The sequence below is a fragment of the Squalius cephalus genome (assembly GCF_949319135.1).
Source record: "Squalius cephalus genome assembly, chromosome: 1".
NCBI lineage: Eukaryota > Metazoa > Chordata > Actinopteri > Cypriniformes > Leuciscidae > Squalius > Squalius cephalus.
This window is the reverse complement of record NC_137122.1, coordinates 68,950,893-68,977,670: the sequence shown is the minus strand read 5'-3', so window position 1 is coordinate 68,977,670 and position 26,778 is coordinate 68,950,893. Positions and strand designations below refer to the sequence as shown.

Genomic DNA, 26,778 nt, shown 5'->3' with positions numbered 1-26,778 from the left:
GGTTAATCTGAGAAGAGAAGGAAGTGAAAAGACATTTTTGTTGTTTCAGCTTTTGATCTTTTGTTCAAAAGTATAAAAACAATCCCCTGTTCTAACAGTTACAACAAAACACAGTTTCATAAAAACAAAACAAAATAAACCCCAATATATTTGGTAAATTAGATGTGTGGCACAATTACTGGTATCCATTTAGTCAGCATTCTGTGCCATTACTGTATATTACCTATATTTAAAGTCTCCTCAGTTGTGCTCATATGTTTTATAACAGGCAAGGATTAAGAACCGCAGCCAATTGGCAAGGACTTGGACAAACCACACACAACAAAGGGTAAGCTGTTTTTCAAATGTCTTATGAAATGTGTCACACTTTCCATTTTTTGTGAAAGTTCAGTCAGAATTAAGTCATTTCAATTGGAATCTACACAGAGACCCATTTATATTGACAACAGAGTTCCCTTAAAGGGTTAGTTCACCCAAAAATGAGAATTCTGTCATTAATTACTCGCCCTAATGTCGTTCCAAACCCGTAAGACATTTGTTCATCTTCGAAACACAAATGAAGTTATTTTTGACGAAATCTAAGAGGATTCTGATCCATCCATATGCAACAACGTCATTGCAACTTTCAAGGCCCAGAAAGTTAGTAAAGACATCATTAAAATAGTCCATGTGACTACAGTTGTTCAACCTTAATGTTATTAAAGGAGAACTCCAGTCAATTTTAACATTGAGCTCATTTTTTTGTAAATTTGGAGTGCTGTCAATACAGAGAGCAACGACAAAAATCGGTGTTGCCTACACCGTGTTATCCTCTTTTTAAAATTTGCACCCTGTTGACTTCAATGGGGCAAGTTTTAAACCTGCTTTTAGCCTCTTAACATCCTTGATGTGTCATTACAAGTGCACAGGTCATGTGAGTGATTCCTTCAGAGTGATCACGGGTGAGTCTGACTGCAGTAGATGTGAAAGATATGGATAAAAATGATGTTATTTAAGCCAGCGCACATACCTGTATTTACATCCTGTTTTCGGTCGAAGTCCATAGTAATCAATTGTCGAGTTCACGCGCGTGATCATAGGTAACTAAACCTATGCGTGTGAACTCAACAATCGATTACTATGGACTTCGACCGAAAACAGGATGTAAATACAGGTATGTGCGCTGGCTTAAATAACATCATTTTTATCCATATCTTTCACATCTACTGCAGTCAGATTCACCCGTGATCACTCTGAAGGAATCACTCACATGACCTGTGCACTTGTAATGACACATCAAGGATGTTAAGAGGCTAAAAGCAGGTTTAAAACTTGCCCCATTGAAGTCAACAGGGTGCAAATTTTAAAAAGAGGATAACACGGTGTAGGCAACACCGATTTTTGTCTTTGTTCTCTGTATTGATAGCACTCCAAATTTACAAAAAAATGAGCTCAATGTTAAAATTGACCGGAGTTCTCCTTTAAGCGAATACTTTTTGTGCGCACAAACCAAACAAAAATAACGACTTAATTCAACGATTTTTTCTCTTCCACGTCATTCTCCTACTCTGTTGACATAGTGTAAACAGTGCAGCGCTTCCGGGTTCTACGTCAGAACACCGGCTCACCATTGGCCGACGCTGGTCATGTGAGCTCTACAACACATGCGTGTGATGCTGACACAGGAGCGTTCTGATGTAGGATCAGGAAGCGCTGCACTGTTTACACTACGTGAATAGCGTAGGAAAAGGATGTGGAAGAGAAGAAGGTTGTGCACAAAAGGTTTTCTCATCGCTTCATAACTTTAAGGTTGAACCACTGTATTCACATGGACTATTTAACAATGTCTTTACTTCCTTTTTGGGCCTTGAAAGTTGTAATGATGTTGCTGCCTATGGAAGGACAGAATCCTCTCGTATTTCGTCAAATATATCTTCATTTGTGTTTCACAGATAAACTAAGGTCTAACAGGTTTGGAACGACATTAGGGAGAGTAATTAATGACAGAAGTTTCATTTTTGGGTGAACTAACCCTTTAAATTTCATGTGGAGGTCAAATTTGGTGAAAAGTAGAAAGTGTCTATATCTCAGTGATCTGTGCTGATGGAGTTTTGTAACAGCAGCATGGCAAATCCAAAGTGGAGGAAGTGCTTATTTTACTGGCTACTTCTCTACATACAGCATCTTTTTACGGACCATTTCTTAATCTGCAAGTGTTGTATTAGACAGAACTGTCTGAAAATTCAGGCTCGAGACTAGACGGAATGAAAATATATTTCCAATATTTATGATAGTAGTATTAACATATACCATGTGTCACTTTTGGGTTAATATTTGATTGATTTATGACCCCTTGTCACTCATGATTGACAGGGAATCCATGTGTCAAAAAACAGGGTCTCTGATTTACAGTGCCAAGCTTGGTGAGATTTGCGTCCTGATTGACATGTGACAGCATTGTCACACGTTCACCCACGGTGATGTCTGGTGAGGGGATATTTTAAAAGACAAAAACAGATCAAACAGATGTGTCTCTGATTTACAGTGCCAAACTGTCTAGCCATTTGTTGATTGGTATCTGGCTCCTTCCAGTCTGATGGGGAAAAGGTGTTTGTCTGGACAGGACGCGGGATGTGTTTGCGACATTATCTGTGGTGCTAGGTGTGTATGTAAATGGCGTTGTAAGGGAACAGCCTACATTTAACACTTTTGACCATGCGTAGGTATCTGTATAAAAATTGGGGTTTATTTCAACAGTATTCACACAAGCAGCTCGCATCAGCGTCTCTGTCTCGTCCTCAAACTACAAGATGGAAGGAAAACGTGCTAAGTCTTCCGTAGCAAGTGGAAGTTCTCACTCATCTGCGTCATCAAGGAGTGCAGTAATCCGTGCACGGGCTAAAGCAGCAGCTGATAAACTACGTGCTGAATATGCAGAAAAAGAGGCTAAAGCTAAAATAGAAAAGGCAGCTAAAGAAGCTGAATCACAGTTGGAGAAGGTAAAAAGAGAGACTGAGCTTGAAACACTTGCCATGTGTCGTGAAGCAGCGGCTGCTGAAGCTGAAGCAGCCGTTTGGGAATCGGCTGACTCAATTGCGAAGTGTATTCTGTTGGATGAAATAGGCTCGTCAGGAGAAGATAAAATGGAGCGGACGAGCGAATACGTCCAAACTCATTTTGGCCCAACTAGCTCCCCAAAGCGAGAATCTACGAACGCTTGCTCTCAGGCTTTTCAGCCTGCTACAGATGGCACTCTCATTTTCAGTCCGAACAATCCCTTCTCTTCATACCAGCAGGTTCCTGTTTCTTCACATGAGCCACGACAGGCTAATAACATAGGAAATGGGAATTTATCAGAGGATGGTCTAGACGATGCTTATGTTCCACCGGCAGCCAAACTGTCATATGGTCAGACTTTATATGACAGAGAGGACGCTCAAGTCGATTCAAAGAATTTTCATACTGACTTGAATATTTCTGCTCCGTGCTATTACCCCCAGCTAAAAACTGACCAGAGCGTGTCTGCAACTGAACATCTTGCGCAATATTTAGCGCGACGTGACCTGGTGAGTGCAAGCTTGTATGAGTTTGATGATAAACCAGAAAATTATCGTGCTTGGCAGTCTTCATATAAAAATGCTACACAAGGGCTGGGTCTCACTGCTACTGAGGAGCTAGACTTAATGACTCGATGGCTTGGCAAAGAATCCAGCAACCAAGTGAAACGCCTGCGTTCAGTGCACGTAGCAAGTCCAGACATAGCACTCAGAAAAGCCTGGGAACGTCTTCAGGAATGTTACGCAGCACCAGAGGTAGTTGAAAAGGCCCTCTTCACTCGACTTGACAAGTTCCCCAAGATTTTGGCGAAAGAAAATCTGAAGCTAAGAGAGTTAGCAGATCTGCTGATGGAAGTGCAGTGTGCTAAGGAAGACGGCTACTTTCCAGGTTTGTCCTACCTGGATACTGCACGAGGCATTGAACCTATAGTAACCAAGCTGCCTTATGGACTTCAGGAAAAATGGATTTCTGCGGGTTCAAAGTATAAAGAAGAAAATGGAGGACGGTTTCCACCATTTGAATTCTTTACCAGATTCATGTGCTATGAGGCAAAGAAAAGGAATGATCCCAGTTTTGCCCTTTTAAATGCTAGCGGATCTGCTGTAAAGGCTGAAAGTCCCCAATTTAAAAGCACCAAGAACCCCATTGCAGTTCATAAGACCAATGTCTCCTCAGCAGAGTCGAGCACTTCCAGTGATCCAAATAAGAGCTGCCCAATACATGCAAAGCCACATCCACTGAAGAAGTGCAAAGCCTTTAGAGCCAAAGATCTTCAAGACAGGAAAGCCTTTCTGAAGGAGAGAGGATTCTGCTTTAAATGCTGTGGCTCAAATAGTCATGTGGCGAAGGACTGCACTGCAGTAGTGAAATGTTCTGAGTGTGACAGCACCAAGCATGTCTCAGCTATGCATCCGGGCCCTCCACCAAAGATCACTGCTCCTGTTACCTCGCCACAGAATGGCGGGGAGGGAGAAGAGGGTAACGACAGCAGGGAAGTCGTCAGCTCAAGCTGCACTGAAGTATGTGGTGCAGGACAAGTTGGGAGGTCATGTTCCAAGATATGCCTAGCAAAGGTGTATCACAAGGGCTGTCCAGATAAAGCTATCAAGGCATATATCGTTTTAGATGACCAAAGCAATCGGTCGTTGGCGAGGTCCAGTTTCTTTGACCTTTTCAACATTCAGAGTAAGCCATATCCTTACATACTGAGAACGTGCTCCGGCACAGAGGAAACATTTGGCAGAAGGGCTGAAGATTTTATGGTCAAAGCACTTGATGGGAAAGTGACAATCCCTCTTCCCCCACTTATTGAATGTAACAACTTACCTGACAACCGGGCTGAAATTCCCACGCCGAACGCCGCTCTTCATCAACCTCACCTCGTCAAGGTAGCAGAACACATTCCCGAGTTCGACCCTACTGCGGAGATCCTCCTGCTGCTTGGTAGAGATATAATTAGAGTGCACAAGGTAAGGGAACAAGTAAATGGCCCTCCCAACGCCCCCTTTGCTCAACGTCTTGACCTAGGTTGGGTGGTGGTTGGAGAGGTCTGCCTAGGGAATGCGCACAAGCCAAATGTCAGCATTTACAGGACAACAGTGCTTGATTGTCAACGGCCCTCGCTCCTCCAACCGTGCACAAGTGTTATGCATGTCAGGGATAAGCTTCATGGCAAAGAGCCCAGGAAGAGTGTCTTAGGTCCCAGCAGGGCTAAAGAAGACAGGCTGGGTAAAAATGTATTCGATCGCACCGAACAAGACAACAAGCTGGCACCATCAATGGAGGATGAGACTTTCTTGAACATAATGGACAAAGAAGTCTACAGAAATGATTCACACAGTTGGATCGCTCCACTACCGTTCAGACAGCCTAGAGAACGTTTGCCTAACAACCGCAGCCAAGCACTCAAACGTTTTGAATCACTTCAACGCAACTTGAGGAGAAAGCCGGAGATGGAACAGCAATATGTGGCATTCATGGGCAAACTGCTGGAAAATGATCATGCTGAGGTGGCACCAGAACTAAGGGAAGATGAAGAGTGTTGGTACTTACCAAGCTTTGCAGTGTTTCACCCACAAAAACCAGGTCAAATCAGGCGCCCAACACTCCGGAATCTCCTTAAATAATGTGCTATTGACTGGCCCTGATCTTAACAACTCCCTTTTGGGAGTACTCATGCGGTTCCGAAAGGAAAAGGTGGCTGTTATGGCAGACATACAGCAGATGTTTTACTGCTTCCTCGTTGAAGAAAAACATAGGAACTATTTGAGATTCTTATGGTTCAAGAACAATGATGTGGCAAGTGAAGTCGTAGACTACAGGATGAAGGTCCATGTGTTTGGGAACAGCCCGTCTCCAGCAGTGGCAATTTATGGGCTTAGAAGAGCTGTCAGAAAGGGTGCGCAAAGATATGGACAAGACACCGTCAACTTTGTCGAGCGCCACTTTTATGTTGATGACGGTCTTTGTTCTGTCCCTACTGATGCTGAAGCCATTGACTTGCTGCGTAGGACTCAGGCTTCATTGGCTGAGTCCAACCTTAGGCTCCACAAGTTTGCATCGAACAGTCCGGCTGTCTTGGCAGCCTTTCCGAGTGAGGACTGTGTGGCAGCTGGAAAAGAGGTAGACCTCTGTGGGAAGGAGTCACCCATCCAACGCAGCTTAGGCCTCCTGTGGGAGGTAGCTAGGGACACATTCACCTTCTCTGTGTCAACTGACGTAAAACCGTTTACCCGCCGTGGAGTTCTCTCCCTGGTGAACAGTGTTTTTGATCCCTTGGGTTTTTTGGCTCCGGTCGTAATCCAAGGAAGAGCCCTTCTCAGAGAGCAGAATTCTGAGGCTTCAGAGTAGGACACTCCATTACCTGAAGATAAATTAGGCAAGTGGGAGGCTTGGCGAAACTCGCTTCAAGAGTTGAAACACTTCCATATACCAAGGATGTACACAAGCATCTCTCTAACCAAGACCAAACGAGTGGAACTCTGTGTGTTCTGTGATGCTTCTACAATGGCCATTGGGGCTGTAGCCTATTTGAAGACCATCCAAGAAGGCATTGTTGACATTGGATTTCTCATGGGGAAGTCTAAACTTGCTCCTCAATCAGAGCCAACCATACCGAGACTTGAGCTGTGTGCTGCGGTTTTGGCTGTGGAAATGGCCGAACTGATTCAGGAAGAACTGGACTTGAAGTTAGATTCCATCAAATTCTACACGGATAGCAGAGTGGTCCTTGGATACATTCATAACCAATCCAGACGGTTTTATGTATATGTCCACAATCGAGTCCAGCGTATTCGCCAGACCACAAATCCTGAACAGTGGCACTACGTACGCACAGAGGACAATCCGGCTGATATTGCGTCAAGGTCTGTTCCAGCATCACGTCTCACACAAACAATGTGGTTCAGCGGACCTACCTTTTTGCGTAAGCCTTCCATTCAACCAGAGCCTATTCAGTCATTCAGCTTAGTCTCACCAGAACTGGATGCAGAGATTCGTCCAGATGTGAAGAGTTATGGCACCCAGCTACACGAGAAAGGTCTCAGCATAGAGCGTTTTGAGAGGTTCTCCACCTTTGACACACTCCAGCGAGCTGTGGCACTCTTAATTCACATTGCAAGATCTTTCAAGTCCTCTAACATCATGGACAAGTGTAGGGGATGGCATACATGTGAGCTGCCTCGCTCTCCGGATGAGCTTTCCCAAGCCAGAGAAGTCATCATTAGAGCCATTCAGAGGAAAGCATTTGGAAAGGAATTTGAAGCTCTAGAAAGAGACAAGCCAATTCCTTTAAATAGCTGTCTACGTCGTCTCAACCCTATCTTGCAGAATTACCTCATCTGCATTGGTGGCCGTCTGAAAAACGCAGACGTAGAGATTGAGCAAAAGAACCCTGTAATTCTCCCAAAAGACAACCATGTTTCCTTACTGTTCATCAGACACCATCATACCCAAGTAAAACATCAGGGCCGCCATTTAACAGAAGGCGCTGTGAGAGCTGCAGGACTCTGGATCTTGGGAGGTAAAAGGCTCATTAACTCAACTCTTCACAAATGCGTGACCTGTCGTAGACTCAGAGGTCGGATGCAGGAGCAACTAATGGCGGATTTGCCACCTGAGCGTCTCAAGGCCTGCCCTTCCTTCACGTATGTAGGGCTAGATGTCTTCGGACCATGGCACATCACTACCAGACGTACAAGAGGAGTTCAGCCTGAGAGCAAATGGTGGGCCATATTATTCTGTTGTATGAGCTCCAGGGCGGTTCACATTGAGGTGATTGCCTCAATGGACACTTCAAGCTGTGTCAATGCCTTAAGGCGTTTCTTTGCCATAAGAGGACCAGCCAAACAACTGAGGTCAGATTGTGGCACGAATTTCATTGGGGCCTGCAGAGAACTCGGGATGAGCGCAGAACAACCAGACACCACTGTGCAGAGGTACCTACACCAACAAGGATGCTCCTGGGTGTTTAACCCACCTCATGCTTCGCACATGGGTGGTTCATGGGAACGCCTCATTGGAGTGGCTCGAAGGATCCTGGAGTCAATGCTTCTTGAACATGGCACTCGCCTGACTCATGAAGTCTTGTGCACACTAATGGCGGAGGTGGCAGCCATTATGAATGCGAGGCCTCTGGTTCCAGTTTCAAATGATCCAGAGGATCCATTCATTCTCACACCATCTATGCTGTTAACTCAGAAAGTCGGCACCCCACCTCCTCCAGGAGACTTTACGGACAGAGACCTCCTAACCAAGCAGTGGAGACAAGTACAAGCCTTGTCCAACATGTTCTGGCGCCGTTGGAGACAAGTGTACTTGTCAACCTTACAAGGCCGGAAGAAATGGACCAAATCTCACCAAAATCTGCAAGAAGGAGTTGTCGTCCTCCTCAAGGACAACCAAGTTGTCCGCAACAGCTGGCCTATGGCGATAGTCACAAAGGCTATTCCTGGAAAAGACGGGAAAGTCCGTAAGGTGGAATTGAAGACCACAGATCAAGGACATTCAAAAAAGTACCTTAGACCAGTGACAGAACTTGTTTTGCTTCTGAGTAGAGAGTGATGTTCATCTGTTTAGTTAATACATAACTTGTTTGTTTAGTGACCTCACAGATGTCAGGCGGGGAGTGTGTTGCCATTAAGGCAAAATGTTAGGGACTTTTAAAGGAGAACTCGGCAACTCTAGCAAACTCTAGTCACTTCTTCGCTGATTTTCCCTTTTGTTGTCGCATGTTTTCCCCACGAGCTCCCCCTACAGCTGTGGGGGGGCGTATATTTCACAACACGGTCGTAAAAAACTCACTTGCGGCGGCCTCCTCCCCCTCTCTACAGCTGCTCATGTGCGTTTGTTTTGATCGGAGCAAGCCTACTGTATCGTGTGGAGCTATGTCTACCGAGGTGGGTAATCTGGTAATACATCATACATGCGTGTGTGTTTATGTCGAATTGCCGTAAAGCAATTCGTGTTTCGCGCTCGTTCTCGTTCTCGCTTCTCACGAGACTTCCAATTTCTATCTTTCCGGGACGGTAGTCCCCAAGTTGCAAGGTTTTTTTTTCCGCCTGGGAACGCTGGGGGGAGCGGGGAAAGTCACCAATATCACCAGAACAGGTTGTTTAACCATCCAAATGATTTCTAGACAGTTTTATTAAGTTAAAAAAGTTACCAAGTTCTCCTTTAATTTGATAGAGACTTTTATTTTGATATGATGTAGACCTGGAGTTTGGGGTTAGAGATTATTTCCTGTACAGAAGTAAGGAAGCTGAAAGAATGTGAGCACATGTAATCCATTTGTTGTTAGCACTAGAGGCAATGTCGTAAGTACAAAATTCATTTTTATGTTAATAAGTTAATGTTACAATACTGTTTAAAAAGAAAAGACTACACATAGTTACAATATTTATTTACATGTATATACAGGTATATTTCATTAGACAAGATTTATGTTAAAACAGTCGAACTTTATTTCTTTGTTACAGTTTTCACTCTGTCATGTAAGATGATGTTGAAGCCACAGTAAACAGCAAGAAATCGCTCACTACGACTTGTCGTCATTTTGCATCAGAGTTAGCTGGTTGTATAGCTACAGTTGCTACAGTTGCTACACTGCAGTGAGGACAACACAGGTGGTGTGACTGATATGAGTCTTTTCGATATCGTTGAGGAGATTAATTTCCTGAATCAAGCGAGTGGTACGTAATAATTACGTTTTATGTTTAAATGTTGATATTGTTTGTGTGTATGTGTATGTGTGTGTGTGTGTGTGTGTGTATGTGTGTGCGTGTGATGCATAAACGTTTTTTTTATATATATATACATATATAAAACAGGAGGAGCTCCGAATCGGAGATCTAGCACTGTGCAGGCCCCATCGCGAGAGAGCGCTGACGTCCTCTTGCGTAAGTGCGGTGTATTCTGCTTCCTAAAACTGAACCGTATGCTGTGTGTGTGTGTGTGAGAAACACATATGCCTCATATACTGTATTGGCCGTAGGAAAAAATATCGTATCTTCTTTGTATCTCACTCTCTCTCTATATATATCTTTTTTTTTTTACCAGCCCTCCCGAAACAGTGCACTGTCACAGCATTAGTACATGCAGATCCCCGAGACAACGTGAACATACCCCCAATCCGTGAGTGTTTGTATTTCGACATTATCGATCAGTATAATATTTGCATTATGGCATGATGATTTTAGTTTAAAACCTCCTTATGTGTATTTCCAGAAGGCTTATCAAATGTTGTGAACCGTATTGATGCGTCTGAGTCCACTAATGATACAAAGAAGACTAGTTCGCGAGGAATAGAGGCAAAGCCGAAAAACAGACTCAAACGTAGAGCTGTTGTGGACATCGCCCCAAAAACAAAAGTACCAGTTGCTTTCAAACCACAGACATCAGCCCGGAAGAAGCCAAGACGATCAGCTGCTAAAAGTATGTGAACAAACAAAACTGATGGATTGATTTCTGTTTATACTAAATCAGATGCATATAATGTAGTAGAGTATGATAATGTTTTTATTTGGATGTAATAGAGAGAGAGCCCGTGTGTGTGTGTGTGTGTGCGCGTGTGTGTGTGCGTGCGTGCACGCACGCGTAGGTCTATTGCGATAGTTTAAAACTGTTGTTGACATGCATGTTGTTTAAAACGTAAAATTGCATATCTCTTAGAGCATGCTTTTAGCCTATCTTTTTAACAGGCTGTAGTGGAGAACGCTGTGTAAAAGTGTCTCTTCTCAAATACCTTTATAAATAGGCATGCTGAAAAAAAAAAAAGTAATAATTTCATCTTTTAATGCATAAATTATTCTAAATTATTCTATTTTTCTCCCATCTCTTTTCTCAACAGATGTGGTCGTGGATGACAATGCGGTTCCCGATATAAATGATGTTCAGAGCTGGAGTGATGGTCTGATAGAATCGTGGGATGACTGTGTGTTTACACCCGAACCCGAAACACAGCGACCTGTTCCATCCAGCAAACGTGTGGTGGCTGTGGAAGAATCTGACCCTGAACAGCTTCCTTCAAATCAGGATGCTTTCAGACAGGAATCACAGCCCAATATAGACACTCAACAAATAATCAGAGCGATACATGCAATTGAGAAAAAGATTGATGCTCACGCACATTCTACAGCTACAGTGCTACAACAGCATGGTATTTGGATTAAGCAACTCATAGCAACACAACAACAGCATGGTATTTCGCTCAAGCAAGTCATAGCTGCACAACGGCTGCATAGTGGATCTGTCCAAAAAGCGGCCGTAGATCAATGTTTGTCGGTGGAATTGTTAAAGAAGGTCGTGTTCATGGCAAAAAAGAATCACTGGTGAGTTGTCTTTTTCTTGTTCTTTTTTGCTGGGTGTGTTATACTTTTTCTTTTATACAATGTTTTTGTTTTTTCTTTTTTTTTCTTTTTTTCTTTTATCCCAAGCTGTGTGTGTTATCGCTATGATTGTATAGTTGTTGATTAGTTGGTTTTCTTTTTTCACTGGTTTTATTTTCCGTAGTTATTTCATGTGTATAACCTACGTGTGTTTAAATAAAAACAAAACAAAAAAAATTGTTTTAAAATGGCCAAACGTTGGCGGGAGTCAGATGATTTTGATCAGGATCGGGTAGCGAGGTTTAGACGAGATGATGGCAGTGTGGTGCCCCTTGATCAATGCAATACCACAGAAACATTGCGCTATTTAATACAGGCAATGGATGAAATTAATAGGCCTAGGTCTACAACAGATACATTGCTAGAATTATTAAACATCATGAGCACAATGTCAGATGAAGATCCAGAACCAAATTCTGATTTTGAACATTTTGTGAATACACCACATAGAGGGGAGATGTCAGATGAAGATCCAGAACTAAATTCTGATTTTGAACACTTAGTGAATACCCAACATACAGGCGAGTTGTCTGAACCTACTCCAGAACCAATTTGTGATTTTGAACATATTGTAACTACCCAACAGTCAGGAGAAGGGGTGTGTACGCAGTCACAACCCACACTCAATCCTGATGCACCCAACATGGGTCTCACACATGATGATATAGAATTACTTGTAAGAGAGGGTGGTGATGTGAGTGGGTACACTGTACTGCCACGAACTCGGTTCAATGGTCTGGAAATCCACCGGCTTATAAATCTGCGGGAGATATCTTCTACAGATTTAGCAGCCTACACTATGTTTTTACATGATACACTTTCTGAAATAGTGGCGTTTTCCAGACTGTTAGGCGGAGATGGTAGTTTAATCAGCATCACCTTGAGGGGTCCGAGTGTGACATCAGATGTTAGTACACTTTTGTCAGGTGGCAATGGTTACAGTGTATATCTATTTATAAACGAGCTTGAAAAAATAATGCAGAGCAACTCTGATGTGCAGTTTGATGAGAGATTGAATTTAAGAGTGTCGATAGCAAGAAGTAAACGTGGCGGTGCTTATCGTAAGTTACGTGACCTTGCTCACAATGAGGTGATTGCCAAAAACAGACTTAATCTGTTCTGCCCCACAAACGTTTCAAACAACCTTTGTTTTGCAATCTGCCTGGCACATTTCCTTAACCCTCAGAAACCACATGCTGAGCTAGAGTCTGTAGCATATTCATTGCAGAAGTCAGCTGGATATGCTGATCAACACAAGATAGCGTTTAATGACATCAGGCAGTTTGAACGCATGCTCAATGTTAAAATAGTTGTCTTCTTTCGGTCTGATACAGGTGTTTTGGAGAAGTATACAAACACAGACGACCCGCATGCTAAAACAGTATTTTTGTTCCTGCATGACAATCATTATTTTATGATTAAAAATCTACGCGCATTTATTGGGACACCATATGTGTGTGAGTTTTGCTACCAAGGATTCACCTGTAGGAGAGACCACAGATGTCGGTATGTCTGTGATGTCTGTAATGACCCAGAATGTCATAAACAACCCAAAAAGCCAAAACATTGTGATGACTGTCTGCGCTATTGTAAGTCTGACTACTGTTTTGAGATGCATAAAAAACCACCTCAAGGTATGCAATACGCACAATGCAATGTGACTAAATATTGCGGGAAATGTAATAGACGTTACCATGTCAGCGGCCCTAAACCCAAACCCCATAAATGCCCTGCAGATCGTTGTGTGCACTGTGGTGAGAGTTTGGTTACCGATGGTGTGCATCGATGTTTTATCCAGCCTGTTAAGGCGGAGATGCCAAACGATCGTTACATTTTCTACGATTTTGAGACCCGTTATGAAAACGGAAGGCACATCGCCAATTTCGTATGCGCTATTACGTTTGCTGGTGAAGAATTCGTGGCTGAAGGACCAGATTGCGTGGATCGCCTCGTTAAAAAATTCAGACAGCCTCGTTACCGTAATTACACGTGGATTGCGCATAACGCTTCGGGGTTTGATAATTTCATCCTTTTGGAATACTTTACTAAGAAGGGGTTTGCCCCTAAAATTATGATGCAAGGCTGTCGTCTAATCTTAATGTATGACGCTGCATTCAAACAGCGGTTTATTGATTCATACTCCTTCATACCCATGCGGTTAGCCAAGACACCCGTGGCATTTAATCTGCCTAATGCTGAGAAGGGATATTTCCCGCATCATTTTAACCGTGTTGAAAATGACAACTACATAGGCCCGTACCCTGACAAGAAATTTTACGGGTACACGACTATGTCAAGTCAAGACAGAGTGGCGTTTGATAACTGGTACAGTACCATTTCCGACAAAGTGTTTGATTTTAAAAAAGAACTGGCGATTTATGGTAAAAACGACGTCGTTCTGCTGAGGGACGTATGTATGAAGTATCGCGATGAATTCATTCTGTGTGCAGGCCTTGATCCGTTTAATTACACTACTTTGGCAGCCACATGTATGGCTACGTATAAAACACACTTCATCCCTAAAGACACAATAGCGCTAACACGCAACAAAGCGTACATCAACCAGAACAAGACATATTCAAACATTTCAATTGAATGGCTTGAATATATCCGAACATCACGGTCCATAGATGTTCAACATGCTCTAAACCGTGGTGAGGCGTCATTTGGAAAATACTATGTGGATGGTTTTTATGGCGACGGTACCGTGAAAAAAGCATTAGAATTTCTCGGGTGTTTTTTTCATGGTTGCGAACGTTGTTATAACCCTAATGATCTCAATCCGTTATCAAAAGTACCTTATGGTATTCTGAAAAGACAATGTGATGACAAACTTGAAATTTTGGAGCGTGCGTACGGTCTTCAGGTCGAGGTGGTTTGGGAGTGTGATTGGGTCCGTGCTAAACAGACCGACACAGCAGTGATGGACTTCATGGCTACTTACAACCACCCTGAAAGATTGAAACCACGTGAAGTGCTATTCGGCGGCCGAACTAACGCGTTAAAACTGTACCACAAAGTCACGGAGGGCGAGCGTATTAGGTATGTAGATTTTACTTCGCTATATCCCTTTTGCCAGGCGTGAAAATGCTATCCAATTGGCCATCCTGAAATAATATACAAGGATTTTCAAAACCTTGAAGATTATTATGGCTTCGTCAAGGCTACGGTCCTCCCTCCGCGGAAGCTGCTTCATCCTGTATTGCCTTATAGGACAGGAGGAAAGTTAATGTTTCCACTTTGTAGGTTGTGTGCTGAACAACAAAACCAGACACATCCGTGTGTACACACAGCTGAGGAAAGGTCTATTAATGGATGTTGGGTTAGCATCGAGCTGTTAAAAGCAATTGAGAAGGGTTATGTAGTGACAAAAATCGATGAGGTTTGGCATTTTCCCCAACGATCTGAAACATTGTTTTGTGATTATGTTAAAACATTTTTGCAGTTCAAACAGGAAAGTTCAGGTTTTCCAAAATATGTTGTGACTGACGCCGACAAAGAATCTTATGTTAAAGATTACTTTGAGAAAGAAGGGATTAAGCTGAATCTGGACAAGATCGAGTTTAATGCCGCACGCAGATCCATTATGAAGCTTATTCTTAATTCATTGTGGGGCAGGTTCTCTATGCGCGAACAGCTCCCGACAACTGAAATACTTACAGACCCTGAACAGTTTGCCCGACACATTTTTGGCATTGAGTATGACGTGAAACATTTCTCATTTGTGTCAGACACCGTAGCGATCGTGCAATGGTCTTACGCAGATGGGAAAGGAGCTCAGACTCGTGACATTAATGTTTTTCTAGGGGCTTTTACAACAGCCCACGCACGGTTGGAACTTTATGATCTTATGGACCGGTTGGGGGACAGACTGATTTATTGCGATACCGATAGCGTTGTGTACATATCTAAAGACGATGAATACGAACCCCCACTAGGCCCATACCTTGGCGACCTTACTGATGAAGTTGGGGGCGACGACCATATTGTTGAATTCTCGTCAAGTGGTCCTAAGAGTTAAGGGTATCGTACTGCCAAGGGTAAGGTCTGTATGAAGGCCAAAGGTATCACACTGAATGCAGTAAACTCTGAGGCCATCAGGCTAGACTCATTAATAGGGCTTGTTGATCAGTATGTGAGGGGGCGGGGCGACAGCAGTTATATTCTTGCACACGCCGACAGTATAGTGAGGAACAAAAAGCAGTTCACATTACACAACAAGTCAGTTGTGAAAAAATTCCAAGTTGTGTACAACAAGCGTGTTTTGCTACCTGACCTAACTACATTACCATATGGCTACTGACAACGTTCATGGTCATCGAGGGGTGGTAGACACAGTTGGATTCGATTTCAGATTGGAACACCCTTTTTCATGTGTATTAAGTGGTCCTTCTAACTCAGGAAAAAACATTTTTTGTAAAAATGTTGTTGGAAAATGCTAAAAGTGTAATTTCAAAAAATGTTGAAAACATTGTATACATTTATAATTGTTGGCAACCTTTATATAACGAATTGTTGAAACTGTATGATATTAAATTTATTGAAGGTATCCCCCAGACTCTGAATGATGATCGTTTGTTTCCCCCCGACAAGAATAATTTTGTGGTTTTAGACGATGTTATGCATGATGCTAGTAACAATTCTGAAATCCAACGTTTATTCACGATGTATGTACACCACAAAAACCTGAGTGCATTGTATATTGTACAAAACTTATTTTCTCAAGGTAAATCCAGCAGGACCATCAGTTTGAACACCAATTATCTGGTGCTGTTCAAAAACCCCAGAGACAATACACAAATTAATGTATTAGCACGCCAAATGTACCACCGAAACACAAAAATGTTTATGGAGTGTTATGAAAATGCGACCAGCATGCCTTTCGGGTACCTTTTGATTGACTTTAAAGCAAAAACACCAGAGCAGTACCGTCTCAGAACAGACATTCTGTCACAATATCCAGTTGTGTACGTTCAGAAAAGAAAACATTGACATTGTTAGACGGAATTTGAAAATGTCTGCAAGACTTTTAAGAAACCTGCCTCTTTTAAAATTGTTATTAAAAGCCACACCTAAACAAAGACGCGTTATTTTAGAGGCTGCTGCAGACTAACTCATTGTGACGTTGTGTGAAGTAGCTCTTAACGTAGTCCATGGAAATATTCCACTATCACCACAACAATATCAGAAACTAAAGAGAAAAAGAAACGAGATCAAAATTGTTGCAGATAAAAAGGTTGGCGTTAGACGTAAAAGACGGTTAATCAATCAACAAGGTGGATTTCTATTACCTTTGTTAAGCGTTGCAATTCCCTTTATAACCAGTTTAATTACATCTAAATAAGCTGGTGATGGAGTACGCTGAGAAGATGTTTTTAATCCCGCAACACCAGTTGGATAAACTGAAATCCTCTAACACCCGTGAGTCTATACAGCATGTTGTGGAGAACGATTTGGATACGACTATAAGAAATATATTGCAAAGGTCTGACCTAGATCACCACGAAAAAGCTAAGATGTACACCAGTGTTTTACAGAGGTTTTTAACACTCGCTAGACTGGGGGATAGGGAATCTTCCACAATAACATTAAGTCTTCCACAGCCTGACAGCCTTGTAAAAGAAGATCCACACCCGACAGACAGCGTTACAGCCCGCGATGGTATGGATGATTTTGCAGATGAGGTTTTAAAAAATATTCCACAGAGGAGTGTGAAAAATGTCCATTACATTTTAGATAAAATGTCTAAAACTAAATATATTACAGCGTGGACTGAGTCGGGGGAGTTTGTGTTTAAAGGCAGAACAATCCCCGGTTCACACATGCTTGACCTAGTTAAAAGCATCACAGCTCCGCATAAGATTGCTGATGAGCGGAGACCTGGCGGATGGCACGAGTTTCTGGAGGCTTTTGCTAATTTAAATCTGCCATACTCTGTGGTACCAAACCAGTATGTCAGACAAGCAATTAACTCATTCTAAACCAAATCGACCCCGACTGTAGCCGATTTACCTAAGAAGAGTAAAAAACGGAAAGTGCATCTGAGCACACCGATACATTCAAAACATCCAGAAGACCTCTTGTTCAAATCACCCAGTCTAGACCAGAGTCGATGGTTAAGTTTTTAATCTCCCAGTTTGTGTGTAGCCTATTGTGTTCTCTCTGTTTTTTTTTTGTTTGTTTGTTTTGAGAACTTATGTGTTATGAATTACATGTATTGTTGAATATGTTGTGTGTATGTGTAATAAAAAAGAGTTTAAAGAAAGATCTGTTCTTGAGTATCTTTATTTAAAGATATTAAGCATGATACATGTACATTTCACCCAATTGCACACACTGAATACATTTGAAAACATTGTCATTACATGGAACATATTTTAGTTTTTTCACAAATGTTGACACCATTTTATCATTTTTAATTAAATCATTGGTATACAATTTCAACACATAATCATAATCAAACCCCTTTGACATGTGGTAGAGAAAGAACACACAGTGTTGACCACATGTGTCTGATGAAAAATCTTGGACTTGCACAGTGGAATGTAGTACTTTACTAGAATTGTGATTTAAAAAGTCTTTGATAACAGGGTGAAAGCCTTGGTAATCTGGTTTATTACCAAAACTATCGAAAAAACAACCTACGCTATCATCATTTATGTAGATGGCCAACCAATGTTGGCCTGGGAGTCCTGATGGATCTGTATTGATTAAAACCATTGATGGTAATGTTCTTAAAGGGGTTTTCGGTAGATAGTCACATGGTAGTACTCCAAGAAAATAAGTATTGCACGAAATCTTATCCATGACACTCGTAAGTTGTACGGTGTTCATTTTAACGCCTTAATAGTAATCAACAAGTACCTGTCTTCGATTTGACACTTCAATTATGCTGTCAAATAATGCGTAAACAATTAAGTTAACAGTCTGTGGTAGTGGTTGTCTAAAGCGCGCTTCTAGTCTGATATTGCCACTTTTGATAAGTGATACATGCTGGCTGCACTCCTCGTCTGGTGTAAAATTGAACGCGTAGAGTGTATAGCCATGCAGAAAATCTTCCCTATCGATACTCAGAGCCTGGTTTTTAAGATGCTTTCCTGAAGCCAGCGCCAACTGGTAAAACTCCCGCACTGCAGAACCATTTTCATATTCAGGCTGCAGAGGCTTCGAGGGGTATTGTTGACCATCCAGATAAATAGCTAAAAATTCTAAATCGTAGTTTTTAAAGGCAAAAGGGTTTTTATTATATGCCCCAACAAATGCATCATTATCAACCATCGCTAGAACCAGAGATTTTGGTAAATGCCCTAAGAATAAGTTCTCTTGATTACAGACCCGTGATCCGGCTGGTATTGAGAAGCTTTTCAAACACACCCTGTCGATGGGGTACTTGGCTGTGGTTGAGAGTAGGGCTTGCGCATGACCCAGTCTTACAGCTGGTGACACTGTCACTTTTTTCACAAATAGCGATGCTGTCTGGATGTTCAGTTTGTAGGCTCTGTCATTGCTCCTCATCAGACAGAACTCGTCTTTACCCCTCGTCATTCTAATTTTAAGGTCCAATCCATTGAGTAAAAGTTTATCTTGAAAGAAGATGTCGCTGTGAACTGGTGCAAGTAGTTCGACCACGTTACTAGCATTGGTGAAGGCTGCTCTCTTTGTCAGACCGCTATTTTCTCCGGCGGGGTCTGACACATCCATATGCCCCGCCTTGTCTTTGTAAAAGAGCCCCGCTGAGAAAAGTGTTTCAAGGGTGTCTTTACCATAATTAGTAAGACACTCTATCATACAGCGGTATGGATATGTGCTAGAACTCTGTGAAATGAGTCGATCTCCAAGCGATACGTCCACTTGTGAAAAAATTGTGGCTCCCGGATAATTAATGAGCCCTACGGGATCGCCGTCTCTAATTTCCGTTCCATCTGCATAAGTGATTTTGATACGCATAAACAACAATGTGTTGTTTAGATCCACGTAATCCTCTCCATTCCCCGCAATAAAAAATTCCAGAAGGGATGTGTCAGATATCGCTGATAATGGTGGTATTTCTATATAAGTGTTTTTTTCAATAGCGGTTTGAGTCAGTGGTACAGTAAACAGATCCAGTTCGTTTTTTAAACACTCTTCTGACATGTTGTGTAGTAACGCCATGATCTAAAATATTGTTTTAACAGAACTCCTTGATCTTTTTGAAGCACTGCGCTTAGCTGTCTCCTTGCGCTTGCGTTTTACAACTGATGTTTTCTTGGGGGGCTGTTTTGTTTTCTTCTGCTTCTGGCCACTCCTCCGCACACCCGGCGGCCTAGGTACACTTTTGCGTGCCATCACCATTAACCCGGATCCGTCTTGAGTATCGTGATAGTTATTAAAAGATCGTGATAACGTATTACTAACAACGTCACTTAGTATGTTTTTCGCTGCTGATTTAAGATGTGGCTTGGCTATGTTAACCTGTTAAGCCTCACCAGTGCGTCGGCGCACTGAAGCGTTTTTTTATATATTTAGTTCAAAGTTACTATCAGATTTAATGTTATACCTTGACAATCTATACATCATTAAAAAGATATAAGACTCAAGTTTCAGTATTTGACCACTATTGTATTCTGAAAAACTTATAGCGACAGTTATTTCTTAATTTGTGTCAGGAGTAATGAAATGAAAAAATGAGTCGATACCTTTAATATGAATTATGCGCGTCAGCCGCTTTCATTCATAAAAAACTCCTGTGCTGTCGTCATGACAGCGATACACAAAACAACGTCCCTCAGGGCTTTAGCTCAAAAATGTGCAGATTTGGAGAAATATTGATATATTCTCATAGGTTTACATCAGATTTCTATAGACAGGAATAATATTTATTGAATTTATACCCAAATGCGTCGATGTAATCATTATGAGCGATTGGATACTCTGATGCTGTGTTTTCAATTCATACCAATAGCCCGAGGGCGCTATATGCACAATAATTGTCCATATATGGAACATGAAGAAGAGCCATGATCATGTGACATTCCAGGACGTCACTGATACACACAAAGCTACAGAGATCGCGCTGTAACATGCAGATAAAAGATGTTTTGAAGATAATAAACATGATTGCAATGATATTTGAGTTACCTTTTTCAAGCCATGCCAGGTATTTTCATAATAATAGATTATATTTATAATGTAATGCTAATCTATATAGAATATCATTGTGCAGAAGACCATACAATAGTATATTTTCTGTCTGTTTTTTTATCTGAAGCCAAATTAGATCACAGAAGATTATTTAAAACACTCATCTTGCGTTATAAATTAAGTTTGAAGCACAAACATGGTTTTAATCTCATAAATTGTTGTGTATTGATGGTGTGCTAAGCTAACATGCTAGCTAGCCTAAGTGCACCTGCAACCTAGAAGTTATATTTTATGATTTTGTTTCTAGATAGGAATGCTTGCTGAAATGTTTCTTTATTCCAGAAGGGCATTTTATACAGTTAGATACAGTGAGAACTTTGATAAAAGAATTTAGGGACTGAAACCCTATGAATAGCCTGTGAATAGCCAGTCGTTAGTAACTATAATGCAGACAAAAGAAATGCATATTTAGAGCCATTACCAGGCTGGAGAGGTGTGAATGTGTGCAGGGGGAGACTGAGACTGAATGGGGCTCGTTTGCACCACAAAACAATAGAGACAATAAGACTGAATGGATGACTTAGAAGATGACTAAACATCAGTAGCATTTTTAGAGTCTAATCAAAATAAAGTCATGACATGATCTTGAAAAACATTTAACTAAATACAGAGTTTTAGACTTATCATCTTCATATTGTACATATAACATGGTCAGACATGTGGCTTTAGCTGCAGTGCATTTCTAGATTGCTACAGTGTCAACTTCAATTTTATTTTCATGAAAATGTTTCATAAAAATAAATTTCTAATAACTTTACAAAATTTTGAAGCTATTTATAACTATTTTTTTCATTATGACAATAATTAATTCTACATTTACAATAAACTGCCAGGTGTCAGCTTTCAAATGAGATCATACTTGTGCTTTTAGTGCAAAGGGATCATGAACTGTATCTGTTTCAGTTTGGGTATGTCATTTCTGGGGATTTTTCAAAAGTGGGGTTGCAGCTTAACAGGTTAAATCCTCGTCTTAGTAGTGGTATAGCCATTCTAAAGAGACCCCTAAAAAGACCACCCAAACCAGCGCCATACATAACTCCGCCTCCTGCATACCCCGGAAGTCCATTTCCCGCTTGATTCTGGTAATAGGCCACATAACGCATGGGATCAACATTGTGATTGTTGAAATACACCATTTTAATGAAAATTTTTTACTGGCCTAAAGTGTAGTTTAATGCACACTTTCCCGTAAGAAAATGGGATGTGGTGATTTTGATCGTCCTTCACTTCTATAGCAATATCTGTGATGACCGATTTGTTGACAGATGCGTAGTGGGGTTTGTCGTATCGAACACTGACTGTGTTATTGTTATCACCTGTTATTTGTACACACTCCAGGAGTGGTACGAAGGCATCACCTACTGACTGGTATCTGATAATATCCGTGTATATATAAAGAGTATAGAAGCCACCGTGTATGTCTGCCTGATGCATTGCATATGTTACAACATCCTTTTCAAAATTAGTTTTTCCAGGGTTTGTTTTTTGTCGCATAGAATCTCCTATCGGGACACCTGGTTTCAACCCTAAAATAATGGCTAGTTTTCCATGGAAGGTTATTGAAATGTTAGGTTTTGCTTTCAGAAATACTTTGTTTTTTACAACATCGTAACCGAATGATCCATGAGGGGCTAGTAAATCATTTATCACACTAACAACGGATGGGACCTTGTCGTAATAACCTGTTTTTATCGGTATGCGTATAATCTCGATAATTCGGTCTTCTTCACATCTACACCACGGCGTATGTTGTTAGTGTTTTTTTCGTTGTCGACAGTGGTGGGTTCGATGTTTATCTAAAAAATGGCATCTTTGCTGTTAAACGTGTACCAACTTCTAGGATATTCGATTTGAACAAGGCCCACCTCCCATTCTCCTTTTATATTTATAGGTGTAGCCATCCTTGTTCTATAATTAGAGATTGTATTATCAGGGTATACAGACCGTGAAGCATTGCATGGTAGTGTGACATAAAAACCACCCTCTGCCATGTCTGTTTTTTATACAACTACAGGCAGTCTGTGCTTGTCCTTTGTTTTTATGGTACCTGTACGTCGACTAATTCTTTCTGATCGATCCATGACGCAAATTTTGCAGGCCATCTGAGCCACTGTACCAGTACTAATGTTTTGCGACCCTTCGTCTTCTTATCCAAAATCTTTTCAACTTTAAATGTCGTTTTTACTGACAAATATTTTTTGCAATTCTTCAGCATAAAAAACACCGTTGATAACATCCCCATCATAATCACTCAATCTGTAAACAGGGGGGTCTCGTGGAATACGCGCTGATACAGTAAAGTACTCTTGTGTGTATTTTTCTTCATACCCTTTTGCAAACGGGCCTCTGACTTTAGAAATTCGAACCACGTCACCGATCTTGTATTTAAATATGGGGTTAACATTGTAAGGTTTGGTATCTCCATACAAGTTATGTAGCACCACAGATTCGTTTTCTTTTCCCACATTAATCGGTCTCATCTTGATGCTTCTGTGATAGCTCACATTGTATCCTTGTGTAATGTCTTGAAGTATGTCGATGTAGCGTTTGGAGTTTATAGCTGTTAAATATCTCCACATTCTTCCTTTTAAGGTTCTATTAAACCGCTCGATAACACAAGCCTTTAATTCTGTGTCTGTTGCAAAATGGTTAATATTGTACTTTTTTGTCACGTTTTGAAAGTGTTTGTTAAAAAACTCCTTTCCTTTATCAGTTTGTAATTTCTGTGGCACACAACCCTCTTTCAGTATGGATTCAAAAGCTTTAGAGACCTCTGCACCACTCTTGTTTTTTAATGCACGCGTCCATGCGTACTTACTAAACAAATCGATGCATGTCAACAGAAAGTGATTGTTGTCATTTACCTTGGCATATGCTGACATATTTACTAGATCGGCTTGGAACTGCATATCAACACCATAGACAAAAACCCGATTCCTTTTATATTTTAGTGGTGCACTTCTGTGTAGTGTATACGCATCCTCACCAGCGAGCCAGTCTGAAACTTCTTTATCGGTTAAACGAACCCCCGTCTCTTTTAAAACACCTTCTTTTAAACGTTTTTTACCCCCTAAAGAACCAGGGTTAGAAGGTGTGTAATAAATCTTTTTCATTTCTTCTGACATATTGACACTTCAGGCTCCACAAAAGAATAACAAAGATGGTTTAAGTGGTTCGGGTTTTATTTCTTAAACATTAAAAGGATACAAAAGGTATCATACAGCATCAATGTAGTGTATAAATTTTATACACATCACAATAATTTTCTCAAGAATGTAATCAACCAGTGTTTCAACAATTTCACATACATTAGTCTGATTGTTTCTTGTCAACATGTCCACACATAGATCCGATACATATGTACACAAACATAATATATCAGCTATTCTAATAAAGCTACCACATTCAGTCATCAGGTCTAAAACTTTTTTGATGGTTACACAAACAGGATCACCACCATTAACACATTATCGCATCATATCAGACCATTCATTTGACACATTTCTTACAAAAGACATGTTTCTTAAGGTTTGTAAAACGTTTGGCATCAACACCACATCTGTTTACAGTAACCGGCACATTCATTAATGTTGTTATACAACAAGGTGGTCATCTCACATCTAATACGTTGTTTAAGTAGACACTTAGCCAGTCCAGTTGCAAAACAAGTGTTCCCCATGCTGTTGTCACAAACAGTCAACTTGGACAATACCTTTCCAGCTGTCCACAGCATCATAGACAATTTGTTCACTGCTGCCGTCCACAACTTTCTCTCTGACTTCACGAAGCTTCTCCACAATGAAAACCTCGTCACGCAGTTCGTGTAAAATAGCATCCACTGACCCCTGAATCCTCTGAGGGTGAACCCTTAAACCACAACGACTCAATGCTTGAGCAACGATGTGCTTAAGGTCTGGTCTAACCAGATTACGTGTCAGCTCCTCAAAGTAGGCGTCAAAGAAATAGGGGTCCGGTTCAAACAAACAGGAATGTCTAATCTGACTTGGGTGATCCACTTCACACCCCAAACAGATTTCTTTCAGCTTTTTGTTGATAACGTGTTCCAGAAGGACCACAACAGTTGCTTTTATGATTTTGAACCCGTCAGAACGGATACAGCTATCTGTGTCATCAATTCCTGCTAAGGCCGCAGCTCCAGTTATGGCACCGGTGTTGCCATATGGAGTTGTAAGGAAGGTCAGGTTGTGATATCCTAGATCCATACAAAATTTATCCAACCAACTGTTGTCACAGGTTTGTGGGTGGGGTTCCAACAGTGTGGCATTGTCATCAGGCATCGCTGGGGCAGTCTCAGGGGTGTTGCTGTAGCAGTAGACAGGTGTAGATCCGTGAGACATGGTGAATGAATGTTGCGATTGTACCGATCCGTACGCGTTTTTAATGACTGTAATATGTGGGTGGGCTTAAGAGGCGGTCTTCAGGGTTGGTAACGCCCTTCTCAGGGTGAAACAATTGCATCTTTACAGAACTGTAACGATCATACATGTCACACCATCTAAACATCTTGTTTATGCTTGTAAATATATTGTCAAGCATACGAACATCTCTCCACTGAAACAGAAATTTCATGTCGTAGCACGTGTGATGCTCAGATTCTCGAATAGGCCAGGCATGTACGTTGAGCTTTGTCTTGTCGTTACAGCAAAAAATATAAACACAGTCGTCTGGTAGCTTTTTACTGTGGTCCCCGACCACCCGAAATCTTGTGTTAGGAGTTGATCCATCCCACTCGGCGACATATAACGGATCATCACCACAGTCGTTCAAATCTCTCCAAACGTAGTTGAAAAACAGAAACCAGTCTTTGTCTTGAAAAATCAGACATGGAGTATGCCATGTAAATTCGTCTCCAACATCAGCAGTGTAGAGTTTCACAATACGCAGCACCTTGTCAAACGCATATCTCAGCACACGTTTACCAGACAATGGGAACTCACTTTTCACGTTAGCTATGTCTTCATGAAGAAACTTTGTCAAGCTAACATTTTGCTTTTTCCTTGGTGCAAAAGTTAGTTCCTCTCTCATTTCAACAGGTCCTCTTGTTGGAGAAATACACATAACCTTTCTAGGGGTTTTAGGAGTTCCCGGAGCAGCCATTGTAACAGGAAAAGATGCAGAATGTCTTCTGTGTCTAACACTGCAACCCCTAACCTTATTTAATCCATGGTGTAGGTAGTGACGTAGGTGTGAAAAGACATACCAGGAAAGACCCTATCATAAAAACTTCATTGGCATATGGTGAGGTGTGAGTATTCACATGTCAATCAAGACGCAAATCCCAGCCAACTTGGCACTGTAAATCAGAGACCCTGTTTTTGACACATGGATTACCTGTCAATCATGAGTGACAAGGGGTCATAAATCAATCAAATATTAACCCAAAAGTGACACATGGTATATGTTAATACTACTATCATGTATTTATTTGATATGTTATTCACGTTTATGTCGTGTGGGATAACAATTACTTTTATCCCAATCACAATTACTAATATTTATTTTTTATTTTATTCAGTATCTTCACAAAACCCACGGAGAAAGTGGTCTAAAGAAGAGATCCAGGCTGTGGAAAAAACTCTGATGGACTACATCCACTCTGGAAAGGTTCCTGGTAAAGCCCAGTGCATGGACTGCATTGAAAGGTCACCAGCAGCACTTCGGAGGAGAAGTTGGGAGGGGGTGAAATTTTATGTTAAGAATCGTATTGATGCCTTAAAGCGAAAAATGTAGAAGAAAAGGTCCTTTAGCTAGATGTTTCTCTTCTTCCTGTTTGTTGAAGGCAACAAGATGTTCAAAATGTGTTTCAAAACACAAGTTAAATAAATGTTCAAGAGCATTAAGAAATCGTAGATTCTTGTTTTTGTTGTAATTACCCAAATTTTCAAACTTTTCTTGGGGAAGTGTGGTCCAAAACTGTGGCACATTTGTATAAAAAAAAAAAAAAAACTTGGATAGATAGATGGATAGACAGACAGATATAAAGACATACAGATGACAGATTGATAGATAATACAGACAGATAGTTTTGTGTTGAGTTTAAGGATTTAAAAAAAGACAGCGTAAAGTCCTTACACACTTGAGTCCAAAATTCTCGCTCATTAAAAAATATACGACCTCACTTTGTGTCTATCACATTTACACACTGCCTGTGAAACTT

General features: G+C 41.1%; 1 protein-coding gene across 2 annotated transcripts in view; it reads left to right on the top strand.

Annotated features, from left to right (window-relative positions):
* Window positions 1-26,364, top strand: part of LOC307165356 (uncharacterized protein) — a 31,302-nt gene extending 4,938 nt beyond the window's left edge. Inside the window, exons 5-6 of one of the 2 annotated variants that reach the window (XM_079882911.1) lie at window positions 269-328; window positions 26,137-26,211. In XM_079882911.1, the coding sequence (XP_079739037.1) occupies window positions 269-279 (11 nt within the window). In that variant the 3' untranslated portion in view covers window positions 280-328; window positions 26,137-26,211. Of the gene's footprint in view, window positions 1-268; window positions 329-26,136 lie in introns of both variants that reach the window. The other variant, XM_079882910.1, reaches the window with a different exon arrangement.
* Window positions 26,365-26,778: the final 414 nt, after the last annotated feature.